Here is a 13874-nt window from a genome sequence, read left to right as displayed (position 1 = left end):
TGAAAAAATAAAAAATCAACAAATTGGACTGTTTGATGGAATGCGTCATATATATTTTGTAAAAAAAATAACTGCATAATTTGATGTATTGCATAAACTCACGCTATTAGTTATTAAAGTAGTTCTTCTTTAGACCAAGCAGTTCTCAACACTACATATATATCAAACATGATATCCTGCTTGACTCATGAGTACTACTATTCCTTCAATTTGTATTTATCATGAATTATATGTACCTACTATATATATTCAATATTCCATATTACAAAATGCTAAAACTTTTTTTTTTTTTATTTATTCGTTCTTGACTCTAATAATGTTAGCTATGGAGCATCCAAGGAGAACTCGAGCACCTCGAGCTGTGGAGACATTACAAAATTGCATGAATATTGTTCTTTTATTCATGTTTTGCAATATATGGGATTTGAAACTATGTTAAATCAATTAATATGGTCATGACAGAAACTACTTGTCACTTGGCAATTAAGATATATATAAAATAAATAATAAAATATATCTATTTTCATTAGTTTAAGCTTTTGGGAGAATTAGTAGTAATTTCATATAGTATCGGAGCAGTACAGGTCAATGAATTCGAATCCTAACTTTACACTCTACTTCATTTAATTAAATATTTTACGTGTTGGGTCACACATTGAGAGGGAGCCTGGCCTGCCTACACGTGAGGGCCAGAGAGTGTTAAGGTATATAATAAATAATAAAATATATCACTTCCTATTAATTTAAATTTTTAGGACAAATGATGATTTCACATGTACTACCATTTTCTCTATTCTTTGTTGTAATGTACTAAATGCATTGCATGTATATAGGGTGGAAAACCAACTTGCAAATGGGTGAACAAACATGTGAACCTGGGATCTACATGTTTCTTCACTTGATCAATTACGATCATCAGCTACTTGCTCATTCCGCAATTGACAGAGCATGAATTCCAAGCTAATTAATTTCGTCCTTTGTGTTTGTATCATTGGTTTTCTCATATCTTTTAGCTCTACAAAAATCAGCTGCTAGTCAGATGGATAAACTCCACCTCCCTTTACATTTGTGCTCAAATCCTCTGGCTCAGGTAATAGATCTATGACTCATGCACGTCAGCTCGGGAATGCCTAAGCTCTCTTTCTTTTCTTTCTTTTTCATTTTTTTTTTCATTTTCATTTTTTTTTTTTTTTTTATGAAAAAGTTATTCATTCTAAAAAAATAGGACAATTAATAAAATTTTGAATAGTGTAACTCTTTTTTTTATATATATATAAAGAAGAAAAAGAGGAGGAGGAGGTTAATAGATTAGTATTTACAGAAGTTTTTGTTTCAATAATGAGATGGGATGAGAAATTTTCAAAACTTTTTATAAATTTAATTTCAAACATCACTCAAACATAAAACAACTTTTAATTTCAAATATTTAACTTTTTTACTTAATTATTACAAATGTTATAAACTTCAAAACACAAATAATATTACAAAATTATATTCAAATAATTTTTTAACTTTATAATATTTTAATTCATTTTTTTCTTTCATTTTTCAAAACTTAATAAAACATCTTAATTCAAATTATTCTATTGACTATTTTATTACTATTCACATAATTCTAAAATACCAGTATCCAAACCCATCCCTTAATATGACTCTTAGTACTTCATATTGTATGGTTCACATATTGTATTATGTGTATCCATTTTGAGATTGGAAGTAGTGAAAAATCTCTATCTAACTATTTTAAGAGTTTTACTACTCATCATTTCCATGCAATATGGTTTCATATATTATAGATTTTTTTTTTTTTTTTTAAATCCTAGATTTTTTTCGTTTTCTTGTTCGTTTGTCAGTGAACTCCACAAGTTGAGACATTAACGGCGAGGATTTTCCACTTGTGGGTCGCAAACGATATCCACTTTTTCCCACTCAAAAGCGCTTTGCGAAAGCAAAGCCATACAATATCGAACCCTCGAGCAGCTCCAGATAGCTCAAGCTTAATCGAAACAAGCAGAGATCAGAATGGCCGTCTCTGCGCTAAACGTTAAGAGCCCAAATCTTCATAGCCTTCAAAGTTTCAATCGCAAGTCCTTCTTCACCACCAAACCCACTTCTTCGTCTCCAAATTCTTCGTCTTCTCTTTGTTCCGGTGCTTCTCGTGCTTGCTTTTCAAATGCAGTCAATGCAAAGCTATCAAATTCTGCAATCAAGAACCGTGTTTTTGACGTGGGTGTTGGAATTTTAGCAGCCTCGGTTCTGGCTTTCTCACCGTTAGATGCAGATGCTACTAGAATTGAGTACTACGCCACTGTGGGAGAGCCTTTGTGTGAACTCAATTTCGTTCGGTCTGGGCTTGGCTACTGTGACGTCTCGGTCGGCCCCGGTGCCGAAGCTCCTTACGCTGAGCTTATCGATGTGAGTTTTAGGATTCAATCTTATATTGGGTTTCATTCTTACTTTGATTGTTTTATGTTTATGTAAATTTCCTACCGTGGCGCTTAGTCGTTAGATTGTTCCATTGCCTGTTCCTATCTCTCTCTAATCCTTGTTTAAAATGCTGTTCTTTTATATGTTGTATGACCCTTGCGGGGACATCAGTTAACTAATTTAATTATTTAAGGTTTTTGCTGGATCATATTAATAATCGTTTAGAATGAGTCGTAGATTTAGGAATTATACTGGGGAAAAATCCAACATACGCCCATCAACCTTTGAAGTTTTCTTTAAAAAAATTAAGGTGGATCCAAGGGTGCCACATTTTACACAGTGGGATAAATTGAGATGGGGAGTGTTGCATGTAGCATTAGTCAGACCCATGGTTAACATGCTCTATTTTCTGGCCTCATTTAGACCTGTTCTGGTCATGATATGACTTTCAGCAGTCTGAGTACGAGTACTGGATGTCTCTATGTAATATTAGTGTTGCATAACATTATTGCTACTAGTTATGCAATTGAATTTTCCAAAATCTATTTCCTACACAGATTCACTACACTGCAAGATTCGAAGATGGGACAGTCTTTGACAGTAGCTATAAACGTGCTAGACCTCTCACTATGCGTATCGGCGTTGGCAAGGTATATATGATGTCTCCTTTAATACATTAACTTGGTATGACCCACTTTTATAACCCCTAGGGATTGGCTCAAGCGGTAAAGGCTTTGGTCTTGTTGGTATGCTTCCTCCAAGGTCTAAGGTTCAAATCCTTATGGGTGCAAACGATCTCTAGGGGCTATCGGACTAGAGGATTTCCTCTTGAATTACCCGAGGTGCACTTGCGGGAAACTCTTTGCCGAGGGCCTGTGTACCCCCAGGATTAGTCGGGACGTTGTTCTCGGACACCTAATGGCAATAAAAAAAAAATGACCCACTCTTATTTCCAATCATTAGAGTGGCCTCGTTACTTATCTCCCGATTTCTCACTTTATTATTGATGATACTAGAAATTTTAAGCCTATGATCAAAACCTACTTTGTGTGCATTGAAGTTGAAGCACATAGAGATGCCTTGGACATCTGCATTTTACTCATCATCCTCACACCACACACCACACATAATTTTTTAATTTTTAATTTTTTTCTCTCACCAAATATGTGGTGTATAGATGATGAGTAGAATAACTCAATTAGTTTAGGAAGAATAAAACAAAAAAAATTAAAAAAAAAACTAAAAAAAATAAAAATAAGTGTGGTGTGTAGGGATGATGAGTAGCAAAAATCTATCCTTTAATCTGCTTTATCTTTGTTTTTTAGGTTAGATATTCTGCATGTTGTATCTGTTCATGCTACAGGCATAGAGTGTCTGGAACCACTAAACTCTTGTCCTATAGGCCGTTCTCAAGACAGTGAGTACTTTCGTACTTGGTACCCTAGAAACATTTTAGCATAAGAACCTTTCTAATTCTTGTCATGGTATGGAACCTTTTCAAATGAACAGACTCCGCACGGTTGTTGTCAAACACTCGAAAATATTCTCTCACCTAATCAGATTAGAGAGGGGAAAAAATTATGTTGCCATTCTATTCATTCTGTAGATCTGTTTTATGAATTGAGTACTAGACAAAGTCTAGTTCTTTCTTTCTTGTTCATCCACTATTATCTTGTGCTAATTTCATCTTATGGTTGTTACTTCTTATAGGCATTGGTTGTGCAGCATAATCTTATAGTGGTGATGAATCTTTTGTACACACTCTTTGAAATACATTAGTGCTTTAATGTGCTGTTCTGAAATAAATTTTCATGTGCCCCAGAAGCCCTTCATGAACTTTCTAGTAAAAAGGAAACAGTGCACAAAGTGACTGTATGAAAACCTAGAGAGCCAAAAGCTGTGGAAATCAGCATCCTAGTGGCCAAAAAAAAAAAAAAGCGAACATTGGGCTAGGAACTAAGCTCGGTTGACATTAATGTGCAATTTTTTCAATTTAGGTTTTCTCCCACTTATTAGTTCTCCTTTCTCCCTGCAAAACTAGAGACAACAATCAAAATTGTAGAAAAATCAAACCTTATTTAACAAGGTTGACTCAATATAAGTATTTGTGTCCAGGTCATCAAGGGATTGGACCAGGGGATTTTTGGAGGTGAAGGAGTACCTCCAATGCACGTAGGTATGTAACTCAAACTGTTTATAGATTTATAGAGGTTATTTTCTGTATTTTGTTTCTCTTTTGCCAAAAAGTAATTTTCACTCTGCCTTAAACAGGTGGAAAACGCAAGCTTCACATTCCTCCTGAATTAGCATATGGGCCAGAACCTGCGGGATGCTTTTCAGGTGGGGTTCAAGAGAGAAATTCAATATCCCGACTCTCATAATGATTGTAGTCTTCAAAGATGAAACATTATATGGTCATAAACGCCTACAACAACACTCACAGAATTAATGAAAAGGGACAGAACAAAAAAACAGAAAAAAACTATAATTGCTATCTATCTGCCTCTGTTCTCTCTTTCTCTCTCCCTCTCCTCTCCTCTCCCTCTGCTGGTGAGAATGTGTGTGACGATATGCCTAGAAAATAGTCTGTGGTCAAAACTTTCTCGGGGCACATATATAGTGTTGTGGAGCTTTGTTGACAAAAAATTCCTAATGGATCAGACTTGACAAGTCACCTGCAAAGATTTTGTGAACCTCAGTCAACAAAATGCCAGTAATTGAAAATTTTCAAAGCTCCTTGGTTGCATGAGTTATCCCGATTGTATCATGATTATGACATGCTTTTGTTGGAATGGTGCACAGGTCATACTGACATCCATGTCTTTTTTGTATAGGTGACTGCAATGTACCTGGCAATGCAACTCTTCTATATGATATTAATTTTGTTCGTATCTACAGCGGGAACAGAAAGTGAAGCTCACATTCATTAGCATATGGATGGGAAGCCTATGAGGTTCAAGTGAGTGTTCTGTGCACCCTGAACTGAAATCTCATTAAAAGATAGAAGTTTAGATGGTAACCCAAGAACCTGATTATGAGATGGAAGTTTAGATGGTGATCAAGCATTCAGGACCCTATACGAGCTTTACCATCTGCACACTTGGCCTGAGAGTTGGCCTTCCCAGAAATGGGAAATCAAGATAGCTGTCACTCATAATTGCAGTTGTCACTCCTTTCTCAGAGACCTTGACAAAACATGTTTGCTGCTTTGGTTCTTGGGTCAAACTGAAGTGACTTCTATAGGAATACAGGAAAAGATAAAAAGGCATTACGGCTCACATGCTGTGAATGCATACAGGAGGAAGCAAAGATCCAATTGTCCAGAGTAATGTCTAGGGTCAAGATTGCCTAACGGAGGATAACGATAAGCCTCATACTGCAGCATTCATACATTCATATTTTCATTGATTGGATGACTCTTTTTAGATATTTGATATGATATAGTGGTCTTATAAAAATCAACATGTGTAGTACCAACACAAGGTGGTACACCATCAAAGATCATCAGGCAAATACTAGTAGATTGTAGATTTTTTGCATCACTTGCTTTAATTCTGAACATTAGCGCTGATATACTTCCTCTCCTCTGACTACTTGTAATAGGCTTGGTTTTCAATGTTTTGGGCGCTGAAGTGCATCTTGCTTTTGAATATGGTTCAAATTGTATGGCTGACATTAGTCACCCTTCTCAAAAAGTGCAAGAAGTGCCATAGCTGCCTAACCCAACTGCTTTCCAACTGTTCTCTTCCTGAAGTAAGACTCGCATCAAGCTCCCCTTGAAGCTGGAAGTTCTTATTTTGGTGGTAATCGATTGATTTAACATGTTTGTCTTTTGCACATGTCTTGCAACAAGCCCACCTGTATATGTGATATTGATCTTAAGAAGAGTACATAACATTGTGAATTTTGTTTCCAAACCCCAACCGTAATCCCCCATCCCTCCTTCCCCACGAAGAGAACCAAAATGAAGGATAAGAAAAAGATATTGTTTTGAGAATTGGATTTTGGTATCAAGGGTTGACGAGTGCATCAATCTTGTCCCCAAGTTGTCACATTTACCATTACAATGCTACATGAAAAATATATCTACCATGGTAAACGAATTTTTTTACAAATAAATCATGGAAGTTTTTTACTGAAGAGCACTAGTATTGGATTACATATCTGCATATGCATCTATATATTTGCATAATATGATCTTAAATTGGCTGCATTGGATTATGCATATCTAAAAATTTGCATAGTTATGAATAGTGTTTCTGCAAATTTGAAGATGTATTGTTCACTCTCCAAATCTTATTTTATTACTTTTTTCTCTCTCCTCCCCCCTCTCTCTCTCTCTCTCTCCACCAGCTGATAGAATTTTAGGAAAAATTCTAGTGATGCTAAATGATAGAATTGCAGTGGTGCTAATTGCAAAATATAAAAAAATAATAATAATTTTAGGAAAAATATAAATAATAAAAAAATTATAATATTTATTATTATTTGGCTCAAAGATGTATAATACGATGTGGGAGTTTTTCTTGATATGCATAATTAATTTTCAAAAAATATGATTTTACATATGCATATAGAGAAACCAATGCTAGTATTCATAACATCGCTTAATCTGCTACTCAAAAGTCAAAATCCATATCAATTGCCACAATATCAGCACTATTTATTTGTGGCAGATGATCTGTTTAGCAAGTAGTATTGGGAAATGGCTTTGTTCCTTTCATCCTCGGCCTCCGTACTTGGCATGTTTTTTGTTTTTCTTCTCTTTTCCTCAATCGCGTATGAAAAATAAAAAACAAATGGAAAAAAATGAAAGTATTTTGTGTAGGCTATTGTTGCTCGTAGTTTACGAAGAGCAGAAGGTCCATTCGCTAGTTGGGTATCAATGCAGGCATTGCAACTCCATATAATAAGTATATTAGAAAACATTCTTTAGTAAAGCCTGTATTAATTGATCGATAGACTTTTGGGTTTCCTATGATGTCAAGTAAAATCTCAACTAAGGAAGGTTATGGATCAAAGAAATTATGAACCAGAGATTTTAGCTTCAGGGTAGGGAATGGACTGTAGAAGAAAGTTGGGATGGGGAAAGTCTGTGTGGGTATGCTTTTATGACTCCAGGTATTGCACGTGAATCTCTCTTTTCTAGGGATTGATGCATGCCTTTACGCTTCCTTCGGATCCTAGAAAGGCTGATGGCAGTAGAAAAGCCGAAAGGAAGTAAAGATGACTCCACCCGTACGTTGGCTGGGTGGAGAATATAGAAAGAAAGAAAGAAACATACGCATTTCCTAGCAGTTTCTTTCTTTGCCTCAGCTCTCTCTCTTCATACTGTTCTGAAATGGTGTAGTACACAGAACTGTTAGGTCTATTTTAGAAAAGTAAACTTGTAAATGGATATCACTTCAGATTTACTTTATAATACAAAAATGAACTTTATAATCTCGCCTATTACATAAGACGTGTTACAATCTAACATGTTAAATCGTACATTTACAAGTTTACTTTCATAAGAGCACTAGTATTGATTTCTCTATTTGCATATGCAAAATCATACTTTTTAGAGATTGATTTTGCATATCAAGAAAAATTTTCACATTGAATTATGCATCTTTGAGTCATTTATTTTTTCCTAATTTTTTTTTTTTTTTTATATTTTGCAAATAGCACCACTGCAAATTCTATCATTTAGCACCCACTAGAACTTTTTTCCTAAAATTCTATCAGTTGATGGAGAGAGAGAGGAGAGAGAAAAATAATAATAAAAGAAAATTTAGAGTGTGAACAGTGCAGCTTCAAATTTATAGAAATATTGTTTATAGCTGCTCAAATTTTTGGATATGCATAATCCAATACAGTCTAATTTAAAGTCATATTATATAAATATGTAAGTAGATATATAGATGTATAATCCAATACCAGTGCTTTGAGATGTACTACAAGAGGAATTCCTTAGCCTTAGCTGCTAAAAAGCCGTCTTGACAATATTATGATCTGTACCTTCCTGTTTTGTACCTAATACTTGGTCACTAGAATCTCTACTTATCTTTCACTACGTCACATTGTACGCGTAATTCGTATCTTAAATGTCATGAATGCATGCAAGGTTTCCAGAGCAAAAACTTTGCAATTCAACTTTCCTCTAGTCTCATGAAATAGCTTTTACATAGATATCGCAAACATCCATCCCACTGCCTGCATATAGCTGCCGAGTTCTACCTTTTTAAGTTAGCTGATATGGCGGATTTTCACATTAGTCATACGTCAACAAACGAACTTGTAAATAAACCTTTTTCATAACAGTCAACTTGCAGACGAATTTGCAATAACTTGAAAATGGGTTTCCACTTTGAGGCGAATTACAGTCGCGGACCACCCGGAGTCATCCCTGGCAGAAAAAAGTGGAACCATAACATCAGGGAGAACAACAACTACGTGCCGTTTTGATAATGAGTTGAGATGAGTTGAGTTGAGATAAAAGTTAAAAATTGAAAGTTGAATAAAATATTGAATTGTTTATTATATTTATGTGAGAATTTAAAAAAATTGTAATGATGAAATGGGATTAGATAAACACTTTCACTATCCAAACGGAGCTTTAGTATAGAAGCTACAGTGGGTGCCTCATAACAACTCACAGAACAACCCACCATATACTTAATTATCATTCCACATTTTCAAGACCTATAGAAACCACCATAGAACTGTAAAAGTACAGAGTACAGCTGATCAGGATTCACCTATTCAGGACCCTCCATAGAAGAAAAGAATGAAAACATGAATTAGCTTACAGATTTTCTCAATCACTTCTTAACCACAAAACAAGAATGAAATATTAAACCCCCTACTACATTGAGGACAATGAAAATGGTCTATAGGTAGACTAATCATAAGAGGAGGAGAAGTAAATGAGACAGAAGGTTTGGTATTGTTTCTTCAGCTACATAATAGAGCATGCATTGGGGTTGTCATCACTGAACATTGTGATATAGGGGTCCGCATATATTGTCATAGTGCCAGTGGTGGCAGTGTTCTCTACATTCCTAACATAACCAGGAGGTGCCTTCTTGTCATAGGCCTGAGTAGTGTAAGGCTGAGCCACTAAGTTGTAAGGAATGTAAGGCCAGATCTCTGTCTTTTTCCCTGTTGACTTGGCCCTCTTCAGCACCCTGCTTGCTTCAACATATCCAGTCACAGTCACCTTCTGCTGTTTCCTGCTTATGCCTACTGATCTAACTCCTGGCAAAGTATCAAAACTCTCTTGTCAAATTTAGCAGCCTGTCATCCTTTGTAACAAGCTAAGGAGAAAGGGGAAGAAAAATGCAACTTAATTACCTCTTAACGAAGATAGTGCCTTCTTGACCTTAAGCTCACAGCCATCACAGTCCATCCTGACCTTCAGCTCCACGGTCTGCAGTTGTTTCTTCTTGTGTTTATGGCTACTGGCCATCAAATCAAACAAATATTCTAAAGTGCCTCCAACTCCCATTTTCTGTATTAAAAATCCCTTTCACGAAAAACCTCTTTGAAAGATGAAATCAAGAGCTTGATTACAAGTTTGATGAGCTTGATAGAAAGAGACTAGACTCAGAAAGTTCTTGGAAAACAGAAAGTAGACCAGGAAAAAAAAACAGAGATATTCAAAGAGGAGAGGACAACAGAACACAGATCAATTTGAGGGAATGTTTAAGGTGAATTTATAGAGAGGGCATTTGAAGTGAACACCCAAAGAAGCTGCAAGGAACTAACCTATAAATAAAGGAATCCTTCCATGACCTCTAACCAGCAAAGGAAAAGATAATCAAAGCTGCTGTCTTAACTTCTTTAATTGCTCTAATATCTTTTCATTACACAGACCTGCTTCTTATAAGGGCTTTACATTACATTCAAACAGAAAAAAAAAGGGTGGTGGACCGGAAAAGAGCTGCTGCAGTATACTTAAAACTTTAAAATCCCTGATATTTTTCTGCTGTAGACTTTGTCCTAATTTTTTCTTAGTTCCTGATACAAAAACCTTATGCTTAGGAGAAAGGATATTTGAGGGAAACTTTGTTGTGTGCAACCATACCATCTTGGTGACTATTTATATTTACATTTTCATTTAAAGATCTTACACACCTTTTTTCCCTTTGAATTTGAACGTCTAACAAAAGAGAAAAGGAAAAACAAGGGACCCAGATTTCTCCAATTGTACATCATTTGTTTGAAAATTTAACCAGTAAATTGGCTCTTTGACAACTCATTCAACTCAATTTATCATGAAACAATGTGATGCAGATGCTAGGAAACAAACACAAACTAACCAGCCTAAGATGGAGAGGATCAGAGGGGGATGATATCAATAGCCCGCCAAGGATTTTACAAAGATGTCTTTCTAACAGTACAGAAAACCTTTTGAAATTGAAAGTGATGTTCCTGGGAAAGATAATTACTACTTAATTGATTGATTGATTAAATTAATAATGGACGGTGAAAGGAGCTGCAACAAGATCATCAGTGCAGCCGATTGACGCGCGGCAGAATCTGACGGTGGAGATAGTTGGAGTGGGAATGTAGGAGCTGGCTGGGTGTCTCCCTTTGTTTGTGGGGCTGGCTGGCTCGCTAGCTGTCCACTGCATCTTTTTTGTTTTCCCATCTTTTCTTTCTTTTGCATGGGTTGCTGGGTTTGATTGGTCAGCCGGAGCTCCATCTACCGAATACTCAGTGAAGAATATTGATAATACACAACATTTTTTACAATTTTTTATACAATTATGTTTTAAAATGGAAATATTTCTGTTTCTCCAAATTGTAAAAATTTATATAAAGAGATTAACATCTCTTAATTTCATAGCTAGAAGGCTTTCGTTCTGGTCCTACTTGTGTAAAACTCTATGTCTAACACACCCATAACCTAATGGGTATAATTTAATTAATAAGTCACAGTGAGACAAGAATACCTCTATATCTAGTCATAGTAGGACACGAGATTTCAAAATGGCCATAAGTCTATAAATAACATTAAGAGGTTAAAGGGTTCTCACCTACAAATACCATCGAGAGACACTTGCTGGATTGAAGAGAGGGTTGAGGAATGGGCCGACGTATGGGTCAGCATGGGCAGCATGGAGATGGTCAGAATGACCTTATTGGTGCTCCAGTATGAAAGAACGCCACCACCGCCGTAGGAGATCTCCTCGATTTGGTGGCCTGAATCTCTCTAAGTCTGTTTATCAAAAAAAAAAAAAAAAAAAATGGAAGGGAGGATGTTTGGCGCCGGGAGGAGGCTAAGAACCTCCTCCCCGACACCTCTATAATGGCAGTGCAAAGGTGACCGCGCGTTTCAGTAATAATAGAAAGGAAAAAAAGAGAGAGAGAGAGAGAACAGTGAAATGAGGTGAACGTCAGCGATGAGAGGAGGCAGGGGATGCCATGCCTACCTCTCCTCACCAGCGACACCAGCAGCTCGTCCAGATCAGTGGTTGAAATAAACTGGTGTGGCGGCAACTTGAGTGAAGAAGAAAAGAAGACTTGGGTAGAGTTTTTTACATTAAAACCCATTTAGACTTTGGGCCCATACTGGGTCGTGACCCTGATCCAATCTGAGAGACAAATGAAAAGCGGGCCAACACAATGGGCCAGTGATGTGGCCCAACCTGAAAAGTAAACTGAACAAAAAAATATAGAAAAATAATTATTTTTCTCTCTTCTCTCTCAAAGCACGTGCTTTATTGTTTAATAAATGTATGAATTATTTAAAGTTGAATTATGGTTAACGTGCTTTATTGTTTAATAAATGTATGAATTATTTAAAGTTGAATTATGGTTATTAGTTATAAATTCTTAATTATAGTTTCTTATGAGTTTTATTTTATGGTATATCATATAAATATATGAATTATTTACACTTGAATTATGGCTATATGTTATAAAAATTCTTAATTATTGCTCCCTATGAATTTTATTGTATGGTAAGCCATATAAATATGAGTTATTTGGACTTGAATTATACTATTAGTTATAAAATTCTCAATTACTGATTTTTTTTATTACTTTTATTGTATGGTTAGCCATATATATATAATTGTTTATCACATATGGGACAAATGATTTGCCCCAAAATTAAGGAAAAGTTTGGTTGCCCAAAGGTACAAAATTTTTCTTAATTTTGGATAGAAAACCATAAAACTCCATAGTAAAAATGAGTATAATGGAGTGAACAATTTTGTGTGTCAAGATTACTCCCGAATGAGGATTTTGATGAAACTACTAGTTTATACATCAAAGTAAAGTTGAAGTAAACAATTTGTGTATCAAGATCTACTCCCAAATGAGGATTTTGATTACACTACTAGTTCATTCATTAAAGTAAAATTAAAGTGAACAATTTATATGTTAGAGTTTACTCCCAAAAGAGATTTCTGGTGATACAGCAAGTTCATCCACATAATTTAAGGTTGGAGGGAATATTTTGTATGTCTGAGTTTACTCTTAAAGGAAAATTTTGATGATACAGCTAGTTTATCCACAGAATTTAAAATTGGAGGGAACATTTTGTGTGTGGGTGTCACTCCCAAATGAGGGATTTTGATGACACTATTAATTCATCCATAATTATTTAAATTTGTTATTGTTTGTGAGTGTCAAACTCAAAGCATTAATGTGATTAAAATATTTTTCTTGCAGCAAGTATATGACTATCTTTACAAGGTTTCCTATAGAGAATGGATTTTAATTTAAAGAAATATGAGCATGTAAAATTTACGCTAAGAGTTTTAGACCCTAGTTTATATAACATCAATTATTATTGAGAATAGTGATAAGGGTAAAAAAAGTATAATGTTTAAGAAGATTGAATTAATTGTTATATATCAAACTATAAGAATTTCTTAGTTTTGTACATAATGGTTTACTCTAAAAGCACTATTATTTCATTAAAGTAATAAGATATGAACAAGTTGGTAGCATAGTTGTTAGCTAGATACAAATTTATTGAAAAAACAACTGTATCTTTTAGAAAATGAAGCAAATGATGGTCACGAAAGTGTAAGAGCTATGTCAATTGAATTTTGAAATAAATAAGGGCATATGAAGGTTTATGTGTCCTAAACATAAGACTTGAATCGAAGGGAAGGGTAAACTTTTCTTTCTGTACAAGTTTCGAATCAAATATTATATATGTTGATACATTTTTTAAGATTAAACTCGAACGCAAATATTCATCTTTATTTTTTTTTTTTTTGTATAAGTTTGGTGGTTGAACTCGAGCACAAATGTTTGAATTTCAATTTGTTTCAAAATACCATTTATGTTGATTCCATTTTTCCTTCCAATAAAATTTTTATTTGTCATGCATTCATAATAGTGTTTTTGTTAAAAGTTTTCCATTTTCACTCATAAGTCATGTACTAGAACTAAATGAAAAATGATTTATAAAATTAAAAAAAATTAAAAAAAAAAACCTCTAT

The 13874-nt window shown here is 34.8% G+C and overlaps 2 protein-coding genes across 4 annotated transcripts; one reads left to right on the top strand and one right to left on the bottom strand.

Moving 5' to 3' along the window:
* The first annotated feature begins 1888 nt into the window (after nt 1-1888).
* On the top strand, nt 1889-6419 carry LOC121253154 (photosynthetic NDH subunit of lumenal location 4, chloroplastic). 3 transcript variants are annotated; one of them, XM_041153094.1, is made up of 6 exons: nt 1889-2415; nt 2985-3077; nt 4543-4603; nt 4699-4767; nt 5262-5386; nt 5479-5979. In XM_041153094.1, the coding sequence occupies exons 1-5, from the start codon at nt 2023-2025 to the stop codon at nt 5339-5341; spliced, it is 696 nt and encodes a 231-aa protein (XP_041009028.1). In that variant the 5' UTR covers nt 1889-2022; the 3' UTR covers nt 5342-5386; nt 5479-5979. The 3 variants fall into 3 exon arrangements, with proteins under 3 accessions (XP_041009028.1, XP_041009027.1, XP_041009026.1); XM_041153093.1 differs by lacking the exon at nt 5479-5979 and adding an exon at nt 6051-6419 and having other exon boundaries at nt 1890-2415; XM_041153092.1 differs by lacking the exon at nt 5479-5979 and adding an exon at nt 6031-6419 and having other exon boundaries at nt 1890-2415.
* A 2767-nt stretch (nt 6420-9186) lies between these two features.
* On the bottom strand, nt 9187-10801 carry LOC121251475 (heavy metal-associated isoprenylated plant protein 23-like). Its single transcript, XM_041150734.1, has 3 exons — nt 10177-10801; nt 9763-9934; nt 9187-9666 (listed from the first exon to the last, which is right to left on the bottom strand). The coding sequence occupies exons 2-3, from the start codon at nt 9914-9916 to the stop codon at nt 9368-9370; spliced, it is 453 nt and encodes a 150-aa protein (XP_041006668.1). The 5' UTR covers nt 9917-9934; nt 10177-10801; the 3' UTR covers nt 9187-9367.
* Between the last annotated feature and the right edge of the window lie 3073 nt (nt 10802-13874).

The sequence above is a fragment of the Juglans microcarpa x Juglans regia genome, chromosome 2S (genome assembly GCF_004785595.1).
Source record: "Juglans microcarpa x Juglans regia isolate MS1-56 chromosome 2S, Jm3101_v1.0, whole genome shotgun sequence".
Lineage (NCBI taxonomy): Eukaryota > Viridiplantae > Streptophyta > Magnoliopsida > Fagales > Juglandaceae > Juglans > Juglans microcarpa x Juglans regia.
Note: the sequence above shows the minus strand (reverse complement) of the source record. Positions and strands in the feature narration are given on the sequence as shown.

Excerpts from the sequence above, each read along its gene's own strand:
- LOC121253154 (XM_041153093.1), top strand. The coding sequence starts at position 2,023 with ATGGCCGTCTCTGCGCTAAACGTTAAGAGCCCAAATCTTCATAGCCTT. Across the intron at positions 2,416-2,984 it reads CTTACGCTGAGCTTATCGAT|ATTCACTACACTGCAAGATT; the intron begins GTGAGTTTTAGG and ends TTTCCTACACAG. Across the intron at positions 3,078-4,542 it reads TGCGTATCGGCGTTGGCAAG|GTCATCAAGGGATTGGACCA; the intron begins GTATATATGATG and ends ATTTGTGTCCAG.
- LOC121251475 (XM_041150734.1), bottom strand. The coding sequence starts at position 9,916 with ATGGGAGTTGGAGGCACTTTAGAATATTTGTTTGATTTGATGGCCAGT. Across the intron at positions 9,667-9,762 it reads GGCACTATCTTCGTTAAGAG|GAGTTAGATCAGTAGGCATA; the intron begins GTAATTAAGTTG and ends ATACTTTGCCAG.